Consider the following 20,784-nt stretch of genomic DNA (forward strand, 5'->3'; position numbering starts at 1 on the left):
GTATATAGAGTATCTGTCAGCTCTCCTGTGTGATGTAGTATATAGAGGATCTGTCAGCTCTACTGTGTGGTGTAGTATATAGAGGATCTGTCAGCTCTCCTGTGTGGTGTAGTATATAGAGGATCTGTACTGTGTGATGTAGTATATAGAGGATCTGTCAGCTCTCCTGTGTGGTGTAGTTTATAGAGGATCTGTCAGCTCTCCTGTGTGGTGTAGTATATAGAGTATCTGTCAGCTCTCCTGTGTGGTGTAGTATATAGAGTATCTGTCATCTCTCCTGTGTGGTGCAGTATACAGAGGATCTGTCAGCTCTACTGTGTGGTGTAGTATATAGAGGATCTGTCAGCTTTCCTGTGTGGTGTAGTATATAGAGGATCTGTCAGCTCTCCTGTGTGGTGTAGTATATAGATGATCTGTCGGTTCTCCTTTGTGGTGCAGTATATAGAGTATGTGTCAGTTCTCCTGTGTGGTGTAGTATATAGAGGATGTGTTGGCTCTCTTGTGTGGTGTAGCATATAGAGGATCTGTCAGCTCTCCTGTGTGGTGCAGTATATAGAGGATCTGTCAGCTCTCCTGTGTGGTGTAGTATATAGAGGATCTGTCATCTCTCCTGTGTGGTGTAGTATATAGAGGATCTGTCAGCTCTCCTTTGTGGTGTAGTATATAGAGTATCTGTCAGCTCTCCTGTGTGGTGTAGCATATAGAGGATCTGTCAGCTCTCCTGTGTGGTGTAGTATATAGAGGATCTGTCAGCTCTCCTGTGTGATGTAGTATATAGAGGATCTTTCAGCTCTACTGTGTGGTGTAGTATATAGAGGATCTGTCAGCTCTTCTGTGTGGTGTAGTATATATAGGATCTGTCAGCTCTCAAGTGTGGTGTAGTATATAGAGGATCTGTCAGCCCTCCTGTGTGGTGTAGTATATAGAGGATCTGTCAGCTCTCCTGTGTGGTGTAGTATATAGAGGATCTGTCAGCTCTCCTGTGTGTTGCAGTATATAGAGGATGTGTCAGCTCTCCTGTGTGGTGTAGTATATAGAGGATCTGTCAGCTCTGCTGTGTGGTGTAGTATATAGAGGATCTGTCAGCTCTCCTATGTGTTGCAGTATATAGAGGATCTGTCAGCTCTTCTGTGTGGTGTAGTATATAGAGGATCTGTCCTGTGTGGAGTAGTATATAGAGGATCTGTCAGCTCTCCTGTGTGGTGTAGTATATAGAGGATCTGTCAGCTCTCCTGTGTGGTGTAGTATATAGAGGATGTGTCAGCTCTCCTGTGTGATGTAGTATATAGAGGATCTGTCAGCTATCCTGCATGGTGTAGTATATAGAGGATGTGTCAGCTCTTCTGTGTGGTGTAGTTTATAGAGGATCTGTCAGCACTCCTGTGTGGTGTAGTATATAGAGGATCTGTCAGCTCTCCTGTGTGGTGTAGTATATAGAGGATCTGTCAGCTCTCCTGTGTGATGTAGTATATAGAGGATCAGTCAGCTCTCCTGTGTGGTGTAGTATATAGAGGATCTGTCAGCTCTCCTGTGTGGTGTAGTATACAGAGGATGTGTCAGCTCTACTGTGTGGTGTAGTATATAGAGGATCTGTCAGCTCTCCTGTGTGGTGTAGTATATAGAGTGTCTGTCGGCTCTCCTGTGTGATGTAGCATATAGAGGATCTGTCAGCTCTCCTGTGTGGTGTAGTATACAGAGGATCTGTCAGCTCTCCTGTGTGGTGTAGAATACAGAGGATCTGTCAGCTCTACTGTGTGGTGTAGTATATAGAGGATCTGTCAGCTCTCCTGTGTGGTGCAGTATATAGAGGATCTGTCAGCTCTCAAGTGTGATGTAGTATATAGAGGATCAGTCAGCTCTCCTGTGTGATGTAGTATATAGAGGATCTGTCAGCTATCCTGCATGGTGTAGTATATAGAGGATCTGTCAGCTCTTCTGTGTGGTGTAGTATATAGAGGATGTGTCAGCTCTTCTGTGTGGTGTAGTATATAGAGGATGTGTCAGCTCTCCTGTGTGGTGTAGTATATAGAGGATCTGTCAGCTCTTCTGCGTGGTGTAGTATATAGAGGATCTGTCAGCTATTGTGTGTGTTGCAGTATATAGAGGATGTGTCAGTTCTCCTGTGTGTTGCAGTATAAAGAGGATCTGTCAGCTCTCCTGCGTGGTGTAGTATTTAGAGGATCTGTCCTGTGTGGTGTAGTATATAGAGTATCTGTCAGCTCTACTGTGTGGTGTAGTATATAGAGGATCTGTACGGTGTGGTGTAGTATATAGAGGATCTGTCAGCTCTCCTGTGTGGTGTAGTATATAGATGATCTGTCAGCTCTCCTGTGTGGTGTAGTATATAGAGTATCTGTCAGCTCTCCTGTGTGGTGCAGTATATAGTGGATCTGTCAGCTCTCCTGTGTGGTGTAGTATACAGAGGATCTGTCAGCTCTACTGTGTGGTGTAGTATATAGAGGATCTGTCAGCTTTCTTGTGTGGTGTAGTATATAGAGTATCTGTCAGCTCTCCTGTGTGGTGTAGTATATACAGAACCTGTCAGCTCTCCTGTGTGGTGTAGTATATAGAGGATCTGTCAGCTTTCCTGTGTGGTGTAGTATATAGAGGATCTGTCAGCTCTCCTGTGTGGTGTAGTATATAGAGGATCTGTCAGCTCTCCTGTGTGGTGTAGTATATAGAGGATGTGTCCGCTCTCCTGTGTGGTGTAGTATATAGAGGATCTGTCAGCTCTCCTTTGTGGTGTAGTATATAGCGCATCTGTCAGCTCTCCTGTGTGGTGTAGTATATAGAGGATCTCTCAGCTCTCCTGTGTGGTGTAGTATACAGAGGATCTGTCAGCTTTACTGTGTGGTGTAGTATATAGAGGATCTGTCAGCTCTCCTGTGTGGTGTAGTATATAGAGGATCTGTCAGCTCTCCTGTGTGGTGTAGTATATAGAGGATCTGTCAGCTCTCCTGTGTGGTGTAGTATATAGAGTATCTGTCAGCTCTCCTGTGTGATGTAGTATATAGAGGATCTGTCAGCTCTACTGTGTGGTGTAGTATATAGAGGATGTGTCCGCTCTCCTGTGTGGTGTAGTATATAGAGGATCTGTCAGCTCTCCTTTGTGGTGTAGTATATAGCGCATCTGTCAGCTCTCCTGTGTGGTGTAGTATATAGAGGATCTCTCAGCTCTCCTGTGTGGTGTAGTATACAGAGGATCTGTCAGCTTTACTGTGTGGTGTAGTATATAGAGGATCTGTCAGCTCTCCTGTGTGGTGTAGTATATAGAGGATCTGTCAGCTCTCCTGTGTGGTGTAGTATATAGAGTATCTGTCAGCTCTCCTGTGTGATGTAGTATATAGAGGATCTGTCAGCTCTACTGTGTGGTGTAGTATATAGAGGATCTGTCAGCTCTCCTGTGTGGTGTAGTATATAGAGGATCTGTACTGTGTGATGTAGTATATAGAGGATCTGTCAGCTCTCCTGTGTGGTGTAGTTTATAGAGGATCTGTCAGCTCTCCTGTGTGGTGTAGTATATAGAGTATCTGTCAGCTCTCCTGTGTGGTGTAGTATATAGAGTATCTGTCATCTCTCCTGTGTGGTGCAGTATACAGAGGATCTGTCAGCTCTACTGTGTGGTGTAGTATATAGAGGATCTGTCAGCTTTCCTGTGTGGTGTAGTATATAGAGGATCTGTCAGCTCTCCTGTGTGGTGTAGTATATAGATGATCTGTCGGTTCTCCTTTGTGGTGCAGTATATAGAGTATGTGTCAGTTCTCCTGTGTGGTGTAGTATATAGAGGATGTGTTGGCTCTCTTGTGTGGTGTAGTATATAGAGGATCTGTCAGCTCTCCTGTGTGGTGCAGTATATAGAGGATCTGTCAGCTCTCCTGTGTGGTGTAGTATATAGAGGATCTGTCATCTCTCCTGTGTGGTGTAGTATATAGAGGATCTGTCAGCTCTCCTTTGTGGTGTAGTATATAGAGTATCTGTCAGCTCTCCTGTGTGGTGTAGCATATAGAGGATCTGTCAGCTCTCCTGTGTGGTGTAGTATATAGAGGATCTGTCAGCTCTCCTGTGTGATGTAGTATATAGAGGATCTTTCAGCTCTACTGTGTGGTGTAGTATATAGAGGATCTGTCAGCTCTTCTGTGTGGTGTAGTATATATAGGATCTGTCAGCTCTCAAGTGTGGTGTAGTATATAGAGGATCTGTCAGCCCTCCTGTGTGGTGTAGTATATAGAGGATCTGTCAGCTCTCCTGTGTGGTGTAGTATATAGAGGATCTGTCAGCTCTCCTGTGTGTTGCAGTATATAGAGGATGTGTCAGCTATCCTGTGTGGTGTAGTATATAGAGGATCTGTCAGCTCTGCTGTGTGGTGTAGTATATAGAGGATCTGTCAGCTCTCCTATGTGTTGCAGTATATAGAGGATCTGTCAGCTCTTCTGTGTGGTGTAGTATATAGAGGTTCTGTCCTGTGTGGAGTAGTATATAGAGGATCTGTCAGCTCTCCTGTGTGGTGTAGTATATAGAGGATCTGTCAGCTCTCCTGTGTGGTGTAGTATATAGAGGATGTGTCAGCTCTCCTGTGTGATGTAGTATATAGAGGATCTGTCAGCTATCCTGCATGGTGTAGTATATAGAGGATGTGTCAGCTCTTCTGTGTGGTGTAGTTTATAGAGGATCTGTCAGCACTCCTGTGTGGTGTAGTATATAGAGGATCTGTCAGCTCTCCTGTGTGGTGTAGTATATAGAGGATCTGTCAGCTCTCCTGTGTGATGTAGTATATAGAGGATCAGTCAGCTCTCCTGTGTGGTGTAGTATATAGAGGATCTGTCAGCTCTCCTGTGTGGTGTAGTATACAGAGGATGTGTCAGCTCTACTGTGTGGTGTAGTATATAGAGGATCTGTCAGCTCTCCTGTGTGGTGTAGTATATAGAGTGTCTGTCGGCTCTCATGTGTGATGTAGCATATAGAGGATCTGTCAGCTCTCCTGTGTGGTGTAGTATACAGAGGATCTGTCAGCTCTCCTGTGTGGTGTAGAATACAGAGGATCTGTCAGCTCTACTGTGTGGTGTAGTATATAGAGGATCTGTCAGCTCTCCTGTGTGGTGCAGTATATAGAGGATCTGTCAGCTCTCAAGTGAGGTGTAGTATATAGAGGATCTGTCAGCCCTCGTGTGGTGTAGTATATAGAGGATCTGTCAGCTCTACTGTGTGGTGTAGTATATAGAGGATCTGTACTGTGTGGTGTAGTATATAGAGGATCTGTCAGCTCTCCTGTGTGGTGTAGTATATAGAGGATCTGTCAGCTCTCCTGTGTGGTGTAGTATATAGAGGATCTGTCAGCTCTCCTGTGTGGTGTAGTATATAGAGGATGTGTCAGCTCTCCTGTGTGGTGTAGTATATAGAGGATCTGTCAGCTCTCCTGTGTGGTGTAGTATATAGAGGATCTGTCAGCTCTCCTGTGTGGTGTAGTATATAGAGGATCTGTCAGCTCTTCTGTGTGGTGTAGTATATAGAGGATGTGTCAGCTCTTCTGTGTGGTGTAGTATATAGAGGATGTGTCAGCTCTCCTGTGTGGTGTAGTATATAGAGGATCTGTCAGCTCTTCTGCGTGGTGTAGTATATAGAGGATCTGTCAGCTATTGTGTGTGTTGCAGTATATAGAGGATGTGTCAGTTCTCCTGTGTGTTGCAGTATAAAGAGGATCTGTCAGCTCTCCTGCGTGGTGTAGTATTTAGAGGATCTGTCCTGTGTGGTGTAGTATATAGAGGATCTGTCAGCTCTCCTGTGTGGTGTAGTATATAGAGGATCTGTCAGCTCTCCTGTGTGGTGTAGTATATAGAGGATCTCTCAGCTCTCCTGTGTGGTGTAGTATATAGAGGATGTGTCAGCTCTCCTGTGTGATGTATTATATAGAGGATCTGTCAGCTCTCTTGTGTGGTGTAGTATATAGAGGATGTGTCAGCTCTTCTGTGTTGTGTAGTTTACAGACGATCTTTCAGCTCTCCTCTGTGGTTTAGTATATACAGGATCTGTCAGCTCTCCTGTGTGGTGTAGTATATAGAGGATCTGTCAGCTCTCCTGTGTGGTGTAGTAGTATACAGAGGATCTGTCAGCTCTCCTGTGTGGTGTAGTATATAGAGGATCTGTCAGCTCTCCTGTGTGGTGTAGTATATAGAGGATCAGTCAGCTCTCCTGTGTGGTGTAGTATATAGAGTATCTGTCAGCTTTCCTGTGTGATGTAGTATATAGAGGATCTGTCAGCTCTCCTGTGTGGTGTAGTATACAGAGGATCTGTCAGCTCTCCTGTGTGGTGTAGAATACAGAGGATCTGTCAGCTCTACTGTGTGGTGTAGTATATAGAGGATCTGTCAGCTCTCCTGTGTGGTGCAGTATATAGAGGATCTGTCAGCTCTCAAGTGAGGTGTAGTATATAGAGGATCTGTCAGCCCTCGTGTGGTGTAGTATATAGAGGATCTGTCAGCTCTACTGTGTGGTGTAGTATATAGAGGATCTGTACTGTGTGGTGTAGTATATAGAGGATCTGTCAGCTCTCCTGTGTGGTGTAGTATATAGAGGATCTGTCAGCTCTCCTGTGTGGTGTAGTATATAGAGGATCTGTCAGCTCTCCTGTGTGGTGTAGTATATAGAGGATGTGTCAGCTCTCCTGTGTGGTGTAGTATATAGAGGATCTGTCAGCTCTCCTGTGTGGTGTAGTATATAGAGGATCTGTCAGCTCTCCTGTGTGGTGTAGTATATAGAGGATCTGTCAGCTCTTCTGTGTGGTGTAGTATATAGAGGATGTGTCAGCTCTTCTGTGTGGTGTAGTATATAGAGGATGTGTCAGCTCTCCTGTGTGGTGTAGTATATAGAGGATCTGTCAGCTCTTCTGCGTGGTGTAGTATATAGAGGATCTGTCAGCTATTGTGTGTGTTGCAGTATATAGAGGATGTGTCAGTTCTCCTGTGTGTTGCAGTATAAAGAGGATCTGTCAGCTCTCCTGCGTGGTGTAGTATTTAGAGGATCTGTCCTGTGTGGTGTAGTATATAGAGGATCTGTCAGCTCTCCTGTGTGGTGTAGTATATAGAGGATCTGTCAGCTCTCCTGTGTGGTGTAGTATATAGAGGATCTCTCAGCTCTCCTGTGTGGTGTAGTATATAGAGGATGTGTCAGCTCTCCTGTGTGATGTATTATATAGAGGATCTGTCAGCTCTCTTGTGTGGTGTAGTATATAGAGGATGTGTCAGCTCTTCTGTGTTGTGTAGTTTATAGACGATCTTTCAGCTCTCCTCTGTGGTTTAGTATATACAGGATCTGTCAGCTCTCCTGTGTGGTGTAGTATATAGAGGATCTGTCAGCTCTCCTGTGTGGTGTAGTAGTATACAGAGGATCTGTCAGCTCTCCTGTGTGGTGTAGTATATAGAGGATCAGTCAGCTCTCCTGTGTGGTGTAGTATATAGAGTATCTGTCAGCTTTCCTGTGTGATGTAGTATATAGAGGATCTGTCAGCTCTACTGTGTGCTGTAGTATATAGAGGATCTGTCAGCTCTTCGGTGTGGTGTAGAATATAGAGGATCTGTCAGCTCTCCTGTGTTGTGTAGTATATAGAGGATCTGTCAGCTCTCCTGTGTGGTGTAATATATAGAGGATCTGTCAGCTCTCCTGTGTGGTGTAGTATATAGAGTACCTGTCAGCTCTCCTGTATGATGTAGTATATAGAGGATCTGTCAGCTCTACTGTGTGGTGTAGTATATAGAGGATCTGTCAGCTCCCCTGTGTGGTGTAGTATATAGAGGATCTGTCAGGTCTCCTGTGTGGCGTAGTATATAGAGTATCTGTCAGCTCTCCTGTGTGGTGTAGTATACAGAGGATCTGTCAGCTCTCTTGTGTGGTATAGTATATAGAGGATCTGTCAGCTCTACTGTGTGGTGTAGTATATAGAGGATCTGTACTGTGTGGTGTAGTATATAGAGGATCTGTCAGCTCTCCTGTGTGGTGTAGTATATAGAGGATCTGTCAGCTCTCCTGTGTGGTGTAGTATATAGAGGATCTGTCAGCTCTCCTGTGTGGTGTAGTATATAGAGGATCTGTCAGCTCTCCTGTGTGGTGTAGTATACAGAGGATCTGTCAGGTCTACTGTGTGGTGTAGTATATAGAGGATCTGTACGGATTGGTGTAGTATATAGAGGATCTGTCAGCTCTCCTGTGTGGTGTAGTATATAGATGATCTGTCAGCTCTCCTGTGTGGTGTAGTATATAGAGTATCTGTCAGCTCTCCTGTGTGGTGCAGTATATAAAGGATCTGTCAGCTCTCCTGTGTGGTGTAGTATACAGAGGATCTGTCAGCTCTACTGTGTGGTGTAGTATATAGAGGATCTGTCAGCTTTCCTGTGTGGTGTAGTATATAGAGTATCTGTCAGCTCTCCTGTGTGGTGTAGTATATACAGGATCTGTCAGCTCTCCTGTGTGGTGTAGTATATAGAGGATGTGTCAGCTCTCCTGTGTGGTGTAGTATATAAAGGATCTGTCAGCTCTCCTGTGTGGTGTAGTATATAGAGGATGTGTCAGCTCTCCTGTGTGGTGTAGTATATAGAGGATCTGTCAGCTCTCCTTTGTGGTGTAGTATATAGCGCATCTGTCAGCTCTCCTGTGTGGTGTAGTATATAGAGGATCTGTCAGCTCTCCTGTGTGGTGTAGTATGCAGAGGATCTGTCAGCTTTACTGTGTGGTGTAGTATATAGAGGATCTGTCAGCTCTCCTGTGTGGTTTAGTATATAGAGGATCTCTCAGCTCTCCTGTGTGGTGTAGTATATAGAGGATGTGTCAGCTCTCCTGTGTGATGTATTATATAGAGGATCTGTCAGCTCTCTTGTGTGGTGTAGTATATAGAGGATGTGTCAGCTCTTCTGTGTTGTGTAGTTTATAGAGGATCTGTCAGCTCTCCTGTGTGGTTTAGTATATAGAGGATCTGTCAGCTCTCCTGTGTGGTGTAGTATATAGAGGATCTGTCAGCTCTCCTGTGTGGTGTAGTATATAGAGGATCTGTCAGCTCTCCTGTGTGGTGTAGTATACAGAGGATCTGTCAGCTCTCCTTTGTGGTGTAGTATATAGAGGATCAGTCAGCTCTCCTGTGTGGTGTAGTATATAGAGTATCTGTCAGCTCTCCTGTGTGATGTAGTATATAGAGGATCTTTCAGCTCTACTGTGTGGTGTAGTATATAGAGGATCTGTCAGCTCTTCTGTGTGGTGTAGTATATATAGGATCTGTCAGCTCTCCTGTGTTGTGTAGTATATAGAGGATCTGTCAGCTCTCCTGTGTGGTGTAATATATAGAGGATCTGTCAGCTCTCCTGTGTGGTGTAGTATATAGAGTATCTCTCAGCTCTCCTGTATGATGTAGTATATAGAGGATCTGTCAGCTCTACTGTGTGGTGTAGTATATAGAGGATCTGTCAGCTCTCCTGTGTGGTGTAGTATATAGAGGATCTGTCAGGTCTCCTGTGTGGTGTAGTATATAGAGTATCTGTCAGCTCTCCTGTGTGGTGTAGTATACAGAAGATCTGTCAGCTCTCCTGTGTGGTGTAGTATATAGAGGATCTGTCAGCTCTACTGTGTGGTGTAGTATATAGAGGATCTGTACTGTGTGGCGTAGTATATAGAGGATCTGTCAGCTCTCCTGTGTGGTGTAGTATATAGAGGATCTATCAGCTCTACTGTGTGGTGTAGTATATAGAGGATCTGTACTGTGTGGCGTAGTATATAGAGGATCTGTCAGCTCTCCTGTGTGGTGTAGTATATAGAGGATCTGTCAGCTCTCCTGTGTGGTGTAGTATATAGAGGATCTGTCAGCTCTCCTGTGTGGTGTAGTATATAGAGGATCTGTCAGCTCTCCTGTGTGGTGTAGTATACAGAGGATCTGTCAGCTCTACTGTGTGGTGTAGTATATAGAGGATCTGTACGGTGTGGTGTAGTATATAGAGGATCTGTCAGCTCTCCTGTGTGGTGTAGTATATAGATGATCTGTCAGCTCTCCTGTGTGGTGTAGTATATAGAGTATCTGTCAGCTCTCCTGTGTGGTGCAGTATATAGTGGATCTGTCAGCTCTCCTGTGTGGTGTAGTATACAGAGGATCTGTCAGCTCTACTGTGTGGTGTAGTATATAGAGGATCTGTCAGCTTTCTTGTGTGGTGTAGTATATAGAGTATCTGTCAGCTCTGCTGTGTGGTGTAGTATATACAGAACCTGTCAGCTCTCCTGTGTGGTGTAGCATATAGAGGATGTGTCCGCTCTCCTGTGTGGTGTAGTATATAGAGGATCTGTCAGCTCTCCTGTGTGGTGTAGTATATAGAGGATGTGTCCGCTCTCCTGTGTGGTGTAGTATATAGAGGATCTGTCAGCTCTCCTTTGTGGTGTAGTATATAGCGCATCTGTCAGCTCTCCTGTGTGGTGTAGTATATAGAGGATCTCTCAGCTCTCCTGTGTAGTGTAGTATACAGAGGATCTGTCAGCTTTACTGTGTGGTGTAGTATATAGAGGATCTGTCAGCTCTCCTGTGTGGTGTAGTATATAGAGGATCTGTCAGCTCTCCTGTGTGGTGTAGTATATAGAGGATCTGTCAGCTCTCCTGTGTGGTGTAGTATATAGAGTATCTGTCAGCTCTCCTGTGTGATGTAGTATATAGAGGATCTGTCAGCTCTACTGTGTGGTGTAGTATATAGAGGATGTGTCCGCTCTCCTGTGTGGTGTAGTATATAGAGGATCTGTCAGCTCTCCTTTGTGGTGTAGTATATAGCGCATCTGTCAGCTCTCCTGTGTGGTGTAGTATATAGAGGATCTCTCAGCTCTCCTGTGTGGTGTAGTATACAGAGGATCTGTCAGCTTTACTGTGTGGTGTAGTATATAGAGGATCTGTCAGCTCTCCTGTGTGGTGTAGTATATAGAGGATCTGTCAGCTCTCCTGTGTGGTGTAGTATATAGAGTATCTGTCAGCTCTCCTGTGTGATGTAGTATATAGAGGATCTGTCAGCTCTACTGTGTGGTGTAGTATATAGAGGATCTGTCAGCTCTCCTGTGTGGTGTAGTATATAGAGGATCTGTACTGTGTGATGTAGTATATAGAGGATCTGTCAGCTCTCCTGTGTGGTGTAGTTTATAGAGGATCTGTCAGCTCTCCTGTGTGGTGTAGTATATAGAGTATCTGTCAGCTCTCCTGTGTGGTGTAGTATATAGAGTATCTGTCATCTCTCCTGTGTGGTGCAGTATACAGAGGATCTGTCAGCTCTACTGTGTGGTGTAGTATATAGAGGATCTGTCAGCTTTCCTGTGTGGTGTAGTATATAGAGGATCTGTCAGCTCTCCTGTGTGGTGTAGTATATAGATGATCTGTCGGTTCTCCTTTGTGGTGCAGTATATAGAGTATGTGTCAGTTCTCCTGTGTGGTGTAGTATATAGAGGATGTGTTGGCTCTCTTGTGTGGTGTAGTATATAGAGGATCTGTCAGCTCTCCTGTGTGGTGCAGTATATAGAGGATCTGTCAGCTCTCCTGTGTGGTGTAGTATATAGAGGATCTGTCATCTCTCCTGTGTGGTGTAGTATATAGAGGATCTGTCAGCTCTCCTTTGTGGTGTAGTATATAGAGTATCTGTCAGCTCTCCTGTGTGGTGTAGCATATAGAGGATCTGTCAGCTCTCCTGTGTGGTGTAGTATATAGAGGATCTGTCAGCTCTCCTGTGTGGTGTAGTATATAGAGGATCTGTCAGCTCTCCTGTGTGGTGTAGTATATAGAGGATCTCTCAGCTCTCCTGTGTAGTGTAGTATATAGAGGATCTGTCAGCTCTCCTGTGTGGTGTAGTATATAGAGGATCTGTCAGCTCTCCTGTGTGGTGTAGTATATAGAGGATATGTCAGCTCTGCTGTGTGGTGTAGTATATAGAGGATCTGTCGGCTCTCTTGTGTGGTGTAGTATATTGAGGATCTGTCAGCTCTCCTGTGTGGTGTAGTATATAGAGGATCTGTCAGCTCTCCTGTGTGGTGTAGTATATAGAGGATCTGTCAGCTCTCCTGTGTGGTGTAGTATATAGAGGATCTGTCGGCTCTCCTGTGTGGTGTAGTATATAGGGGATCTGTCAGCTCTCCTGTGTGGTGTAGTATATAGAGGATCTGTCAGCTCTCCTGTGTGGTGTAGTATATAGAGGATCTGTCAGCTCTCCTGTGTGGTGTATTATATAGAGGATCTGTCAGCTCTCCTGTGTGGTGTAGTAAATAGAGGATCTGTCAGCTCTCCTGTGTGGTGTAGCATATAGAGGATCTGTCAGCTCTCCTGTGTGGTGTAGTATATAGAGGATCTGTCAGCTCTCCTGTGTGGTGTAGTATATAGGGGATCTGTCAGCTCTCCTGTGTGGTGTAGTATATAGAGGATCTGTCAGCTCTCCTGTGTGGTGTAGTATATAGAGGATCTGTCAGCTCTCCTGTGTGGTGTAGTATATAGAGGATCTGTCAGCTCTCCTGTGTGGTGTAGTATATAGAGGATCTGTCAGCTCTCCTGTGTGGTGTAGTATATTGAGGATCTGTCGGCTCTCTTGTGTGGTGTAGTATATTGAGGATCTGTCAGCTCTCCTGTGTGGTGTAGTATATAGAGGATGTGTCAGCTCTCCTGTGTGGTGTAGTATATTGAGGATCTGTCAGGTCTCCTGTGTGGTGTAGTATATAGAGGATCTGTCAGCTCTCCTGTGTGGTGTGGTATATAGAGGATCTGTCAGCTCTCCTGTGTGGTGTAGTATATAGAGGATCTGTCAGCTCTCCTGTGTGGTGTAGCATATAGAGGATCTGTCAGCTCTCCTGTGTGGTGTAGTATATAGAGGATCTGTCAGCTCTCCTGTGTGGTGTAGTATATAGAGGATCTGTCAGCTCTCCTGTGTGGTGTAGTATATAGAGGATCTGTCAGCTCTCCTGTGTGGTGTATTATATAGAGGATCTGTCAGCTCTCCTGTGTGGTGTAGTATATAGAGGATCTGTCAGCTCTCCTGTGTGGTGTAGCATATAGAGAATCTGTCAGCTCTCCTGTGTGGTGTAGTATATAGAGGATCTGTCAGCTCTCCTGTGTGGTGTAGTATATAGAGAATCTGTCAGCTCTCCTGTGTGGTGTAGTATATAGAGGATCTGTCAGCTCTCCTATGTGGTGTAGTATATAGAGGATCTGTCAGCTCTCCTGTGTGGTGTAGTATATAGAGGATCTGTCAGCTCTCTTGTGTGGTGTAGTATATAGAGGATCTGTCAGCTGTCCTGTGTGGTGTAGTATATAGAGGATCTGTCAGCTCTCTTGTGTGGTGTAGTATATAGAGGATCTGTCAGCTCTCTTGTGTGGTGTAGTATATAGAGGATCTGTCAGCTCTCCTGTGTGGTGTAGTATATAGAGGATCTGTCAGCTCTCCTGTGTGGTGTAGTATATAGAGGATCTGTCAGCTCTCTTGTGTGGTGTAGTATATAGAGGATCTGTCAGCTCTCTTGTGTGGTGTAGTATATAGAGGATCTGTCAGCTCTCCTGTGTGGTGTAGTATATAGAGGATCTGTCAGCTCTCTTGTGTGGTGTAGTATATAGAGGATCTGTCAGCTCTCTTGTGTGGTGTAGTATATTGAGGATCTGTCGGCTCTCTTGTGTGGTGTAGTATAATGAGGATCTGTCAGCTCTCCTGTGTGGTGTAGTATATAGAGGATGTGTCCGCTCTCCTGTGTGGTGTAGTATATAGAGGATGTGTCAGCTCTCCTGTGTGGTGTAGTATATTGATGATCTGTCAGCTCTCCTGTGTGGTGTAGTATATAGAGGATCTGTCGGCTCTCCTGTGTGGTGTAGTATATAGAGGATCTGTCAGCTCTCCTGTGTGGTGTAGTATAATGAGGATCTGTCAGCTCTCCTGTGTGGTGTAGTATATAGAGGATCTGTCAGCTCTCCTGTGTGGTGTAGTATATAGAGGATGTGTCAGCTCTCCTGTGTGGTGTAGTATATAGAGGATCTGTCAGCCCTCGTGTGGTGTAGTATATAGAGGATCTGTCAGCTCTCCTGTGTGGTGTAGTATGTAGGGGATCTGTCAGCTCTCCTGTGTGGTGTGGTATATAGAGGATCTGTCAGCTCTCCTGTGTGGTGTAGTATATAGAGGATCTGTCAGCTCTCCTGTGTGGTGTAGTATATAGAGGATCTGTCGGCTCTCCTGTGTGGTGTAGTATATAGAGGATGTGTCAGCTCTCCTGTGTGGTGTAGTATATAGATGATCTGTCAGCTCTCCTGTGTGGTGTAGTATATAGAGGATCGGTCAGCTCTCCTGTGTGGTGTAGTATATAGAGGATCTGTCAGCCCTCGTGTGGTGTAGTATATAGAGGATCTGTCAGCTCTCCTGTGTGGTGTAGTATATAGAGGATCTGTCAGCTCTCCTGTGTGGTGTGGTATATAGAGGACCTGTCAGCTCTCCTGGGTGGTGTAGTATATAGAGGATCTGTCAGCTTTCCTGTGTGGTGTAGTATATAGAGGATCTGTCAGCTCTCCTGTGTGGTGTAGTATATAGAGGATGTGTCAGCTCTCCTGTGTGGTGTAGTATATAGAGGATCTGTCAGCTCTCCTGTGTGGTGTAGTATATAGAGGATCTGTCAGCTCTCCTGTGTGGTGTAGTATATAGAGGATCTGTCAGCTTTCCTGTGTGGTGTAGTATATAGAGGATCTGTCAGCTCTACTGTGTGGTGTAGTATATAGAGGATGATGGTGAGCTGTATGGAGGATCTCTCAGCTCTACTGAGTGATGTACAACACAACAGAGCTGACAGATCCTCTAGATTGATGTGTGAACTGTTAACAAACATTTTATTATTTTAGACAATTCTAGGAGATTACCAGGAGACCTCTAATTTAAGCTAATAGAGTTCTTTGGGTGGAAGAATCATAGTTGTTCTTTCTCATATTGATCAAAAATTCTGCTATATCCTTGTATGTAGATGCCCTTTCCAACACACAGAGTCACTTTACACATTTGCCTTTCTCTTAACTAAGGTTTTCCTTGAAAGTATCCATTACAAATTTGAGCTTTGTTTTTTTACCTTTGGAATAAAATATCCTCTGAATGTGATATCTTCTGAAGTTGCGTGTGGAACATTATGAGGTACAATATCCCCAAACCTCTGAATCTCATGAATGACGGCGTCTGTATAAGGCATTAGTTTCCGATGTTCCATCTGAGGTTGGGCCGATCCTATCACTTGCTCAATTTCACTTTGAACTTTTTCTGCCAAGGAAAGGATAACATGACACTTATTTTTCAAAATAAATATAATTTAGGACTACCCAGAACATAAATTAAGACAGATTTCGGAATCTCCTCATGACCAAAGTCAGATGTTAATATAGTCTGTTAAGATAGATGCCATAATTGAAACCTTCACTCATATGGGTCTGTTACTGTACAGTACAAAACTTACAGGAGAATAATCCTTTCACCCTACTCATGTAGAAAAAAAAGATATTCAACCATAGTCTAAAAGAGTAAGGTTTGATTTAATAGGTCAAATCTACAGTACTTTATTCATATGGATAGATTCAATAGCAATTTAAAAGTCCTGAAAACAGCACCTCTCATATATCCATCTTGATCCAGAGTTTCGCCTTTACAGCTTCATCTAGGGCATGTTGCCTATAGGAGTAGTGACTGAGTTTCTGAGCCCACATTAAAGTCAGGGAGCCAGCATATGACATACCAGTACATCATATCTTGGTAAGGAGTTACTAAAGCCAAATACAAAATACTTTCCTCACCATTGAAATTGTAACACCAAGAAGGAAAATTGGTGGAATTATGGAAATCACAGGTTGAATAGACCTGCTTGTGATCTGCAAATGATGAAAAAAATGGAAAAATGGAAGCAATATTTTCCAAACATCTCAATTATTTTAGTCTGATGTATGCATTGCTTGCAGAAATCCCCACTCTTACAGTCTTGGCTGCTAATAATGAGGTTAATAATGGTCGTCTGAATAACATTTGGCTGTGCTGAATGCACTTTGACGAATTATAAGGATCTGTTGCTGGCTGTTCCCTGTGTAATTGCTGATCAATGATGTCCTGGATATATTTGATTGGAAACAATTCTGGAGATGCTGCAGCCATGGTGGTACTTTTAGGCCATGCAGGCTGCTCCCAGTAGCACAAAGAACAGTGTAACTATAATGAAGACTAGAGGGGACCAGACACTGTACATTATGTCACCCCACATCATAATTTTGGTGTAGGACCAGTCTGATGTTCCCTTGTGAAGGTCTCTTCATGGTTTTGCCCACATGGTCTCGTCAGATTTGAAGAATGGCTTGTAGTGATCCATTCTGTACTGTAAGTGAAACTGAATGTCACATACCAAGCCTAAGATGTCAAAGAGTGTCTACACAAACTATCAGTAGGCGTTTGGACGACATTGGGCTACAAGTCAGATGTTCGGCTTCAGGTTTTCCCTTAATCTCATGCCATCACTCTCAAAGTCTATCACTGTGAAAAGCAAGACAGCACAGAGGCTAGAATGGAGATCTAACCTCTTCAGCCTTGAGTCCCGCCTTTGTTTTGGACGCATTGAATGCCAGAGGTTGGGACGGAGATACTGAGGGCAAAGCTATGAAGAGGCCTTCACATGTTATTGTGAAAGTTTTCTAGAAACCATTTTTCAACACGACTTTGGAAGGCCACATGTTCCTCATGCTACTATGAGCATTCTAAGCGGCCTATTTGTGCTACCATGGCCAGCAGCAACTCTGGACTTGTCTCCCATCGAGTACATCTGGGACGTCATTGATCAGCAAATGTAAATGGATCTTAATGATTTGCATGTCCCTTTGAATTCAGCACAGCAGGAACATTCTTCAGACTACCATTAATAACTTCATTGCTATAATGAGAAGGCTGTAAGGGTGGGGATTTCTGTGTGTGTGGCAGTCATAACCCATACTAAATAAATCAAGATGTTTTGAAAATTTTGATTAAATTTTTTCATCCTCTGCATATTATTACCATGTCTATTGAGCCTGTGAATTATATACATTCACATCTTTTTATTTTTGTTGTTGCAATTTCAATATTGAGGAGTCTAAATATAAAATATTGTGATTGAAAAAAAATTGCAAATACTTCATGTACTAGTAATACTTAGGTAATATTACATTATCATAGTTTCTCTGATATTCTAGATTATTTTTACTGTGTTTTAAAAACTGATTTCTTACTTTGAACTTCTGGGTATTTTATCATCAGCAGAAGTCCCCATCTCAGGGTGGTTGATGTGGTCTCCATTCCAGCTACGAACAGGTTTCCTATCAGTACCGTCAGGTTTTCATTATGGTAATACTCGGTGGACTCAGGTTTTCCCTGAAAGTAGGAACAGAACAAAATCCTATCAAATACAGTATTTGCTCATGGTGGTCTTTATAACATTATGGTTAGATTTAGGTGTTGGACAGGACTGGAAAAATGGTTTCCCAAAACATTCTTCCCAAAACAGTGCCATTTCTGCTCTCAGATTTCATTGGTATCACAGTTAAGCCCTAATAACCCAAATGGAGCAGACAATATCAATGAACATCTGCTACACTATTTCTGGACCAATAACAGTTTTTCTAATTCTGTACAATCTATTTAGTCCAATAGAGCTCTTTCAAAGCATGTGTATATAGTAGATACAATATTATATACACTGCTCAAAAAAATAAAGGAAACACTCAAATAACACATCCTAGATCTGAATGAATGAAATATTCTCATTGAATACTTTGTTCTGTACAAAGTTGAATGTGCTGACAACAAAATCACACAAAAATCATCAATGGAAATCAAATTTAATAACCAATGGAGGCCTGGATTTGGAGTCACCCCCAAAATTAAAGTGGAAAAACACACTACTGGCTGATCCAACTTTGTTGTAATATCCTTAAAACAAGTCAAAATGAGGCTCAGTATTGTGTGTGGCCTCCACGTGCCTGTATGACCTCCCTACAATGCCTGGGCATGCTCCTGATGAGGTTGCGAATGAATGGTCTCCTGTGGGATCTCCTCCCAGACCTGGACTAAAGCATCCGCCAACTCCTGGACAGTCTGTGGTGCAACGTGACGTTGGTGGATGGAGCGAGACATGATGTTCCACGTGTGCTCAAAAGGATTCAGGTCTGGGGAACGGGCGGGCCAGTCCATAGCTTCAATGCCTTCCTCTTGCAGGAACTGCTGACACATTCCAGCCACATGAGGTCTAGCATTGTCCTGCATTAGGAGAAACCCAGGGTCAACTGCTCCAGCATATGGTCTCACAAGGGGTCTGAAGATCTCATCTCAGTCCCTAATGGCAGTCAGGCTACCTGTGGTGAGCACATGGAGGGCTGTGCGGCCCTCCAAAGAAATGCCACCCCACACCATTACTGACCCACTGCCAAACTGGTCATGCTGAAGGATGTTACAGGCAGCAGATCGCTCTCCATGGAGTTTCCAGACTCTGTCACTTCTGTCACGTGTGCTCAGTGTGAACCTGCTTTCATCTGTGAAGAGCACAGGGCGCCAGTGGGGACTTTGACAATCCTGGTGTTCTGTGGCAAATGCCAAGCGTCCTGCACGGTGTTGGGCTGTGAGCACAACCCCCATCTGTGGACGTAGGGCCCTCATACCACCCTCATGGAGTCAGTTTCTAACTGTTTGTGCAGACACATGCACATTTGTGGTCTACTGGATGTCATTTTGCAGGGCTCTGGCAGTGCTCCTCCTGTTCCTCCTTGCACAAAGGCAAAGGTAACGGTCCTGCTGATGGGTTGTTGCCCTCCTACGGCCCCCTCCATGTCTCCTGGTGTACTGGCCTGTCTCCTGGTAGTGCCTCCAGCCTCTGGACACTACGCTGACAGGCACAGCAAACCTTTTTGCCACAGCTCGCATTGATGTGCCATCCTAGATGAGCTGAACTACCTGAGCAACTTCTGTGGGTTGTAGAGTCCGTCTTATGCTACCACGAGTGTGAAAGCACAACCAACATTCAAAAATGAGCAAAACATCAGCCAGAAAGCATTGGTACTGAGATGTGGTCTGTGGTCCCTACTTGCAGAACCACTCCTTTATTGAGGATGTCTTGATAATTGCCAATAATTTCCATCTATTGTGTATTCCATTTGCACAACAGCATGTGAAATTGATTGTCAATCAGTGTTGCTTCCTAAGTGGACAGTTTAATTTCACAGAAGTTTGATTTACTTGGAGTTATATTCTGTTGTTTAAGTGTTCCCTTTATCTTTTTGAGCTGTGTATTTTTAATTAAAATTCTATTATTAATATTTGCTAAAATTGCCAAAAATGAGTCATTATTAGCGTTGAGCGAGCATGCTCGATACTGCTCGGTACTCGCCCGAGCATCTCACTACTCGGGATGTTCAGCGAGCACCGAGCATTTCCGGGTTACTCGGGCGGGAGCTCGGGTCTCCGCCCTGCACGTTTGGCGCTCTTTACAGAGCCAATGAACATGCAGGGATTGCCAGCCAGTCACTGTAATGCCGCAGCCATGTAGTTTGTGGGCATTACAGTGATTGGCTGGCCGCACAGCGTTACCTTGAGTATTGAAAACCGGGCGCCGCCATCTTGGACACAGTCGCTCCGGATCAGACAGTGTAGGGTTAGTGCTGCAGAGCTAGGGAGAGATTTATACTGCGAAATAGTTAGTGTAGGGTCTGTAAAGGCTGCCAAATCAAACAAACAGTCCTTCTCAGGACTAATATCCATCCCAGATATCAGGCAGGCAGGCAGGCAGGCTGTAGAGGAGACGCAGTGGTTATACCAGCAAACGCTGCATTACTGTCCTGAGTGCTCCTGCTGGTCAAATTTATAGACTTAGACACAGGTCTCAGGGGCCAGGAAAAATCCTTTTTTTTTCATCTAAATCCTGTTTTGTTTTGTTTTTCCTCAGTCAGACTGTACAAATACCCGTCTTATTAACCTTTTGGTATTTCCCCCCCCCAAAAAAAAAAATTGAGTGTGTCTGTGAGTGTTCAGACACAAATATATCTGCTTAAAAGATTCTAGTGTAGGCCAGAGAACTAGAACTGTGTTTTTCCTCTTCCATGGTTCAAATCTGTGTGTTATCAACCTGCTTGCCTTTTTTCCATAAAAAAACACAGTTTGAGTGTGTCGCTGACTGTTCAGACACCAATATATATGTGTAAAAGAGTCTGGTGTAGGCCAGAGAACTGGAACTGTGTTTTTCCTCTTCCATGGTTCAAATCTGGGTGTTATCAACCTGCTTGTCTTTTTTCCATAAAAAAAAACAGTTTGAGTGTGTCGCTGACTGTTCAGACACCAATATATCTATTTTAACAAGTCTGGTATACACCAGGAAATTATAATGGTGGTTTTGCAGTTCCACAGTTCAAATCTCTGAATTATCCACTTTTTTGTCTTTTTTTGCATAAAAAAAACATTTTCAGTGTCTCGCTGACTGTTCAGACACCAATATATCTGTTTAAAAGAGTCTGGTGTAGGCCAGAGAGCTAGAACTGTGGTTTTACTCTTCCACAGTTCAAATCTGGGTGTTATAAACCTGCTTGCCTTGACTGTTCAGACACCAATATATCTATTTTAACAAGTCTGGTATACACCAGGAAATTATAACTGAGGTTTTGCAGTTCCACTGTTCAAATCTCCTTTTTATTACCCTTTTGCCATTGATAGTGCGAGTGTAAGCTATTTTACTTAATTTACAATGGGCAAGGCGTGTGGCAAGGGACGTGGAACTGAACGTTCTGGTGATGGT

At 43.9% G+C, this 20,784-nt stretch overlaps 1 protein-coding gene across 1 annotated transcript in view; it reads right to left on the reverse strand.

Annotated features, from left to right (window-relative positions):
- LOC141258838 (cytochrome P450 2C14-like) overlaps positions 1 to 20,784 on the reverse strand; it is a 74,393-nt gene that overhangs the window by 30,921 nt on the left and 22,688 nt on the right. Inside the window, exons 7-8 of the mRNA XM_073674003.1 lie at positions 17,237 to 17,378; positions 15,073 to 15,257 (exon numbers count right to left, since the gene is read on the reverse strand). Of these exons, the coding sequence (XP_073530104.1) occupies positions 15,073 to 15,257; positions 17,237 to 17,378 (327 nt within the window). The remainder of the gene's footprint in view (positions 1 to 15,072; positions 15,258 to 17,236; positions 17,379 to 20,784) is intronic.

The sequence above is a fragment of the Phyllobates terribilis genome, unplaced genomic scaffold (genome assembly GCF_046119375.1).
Source record: "Phyllobates terribilis strain yellow unplaced genomic scaffold, ASM4611937v1 Scaffold_3__8_contigs__length_932513732, whole genome shotgun sequence".
NCBI classification, from domain to species: Eukaryota; Metazoa; Chordata; class Amphibia; order Anura; family Dendrobatidae; genus Phyllobates; species Phyllobates terribilis.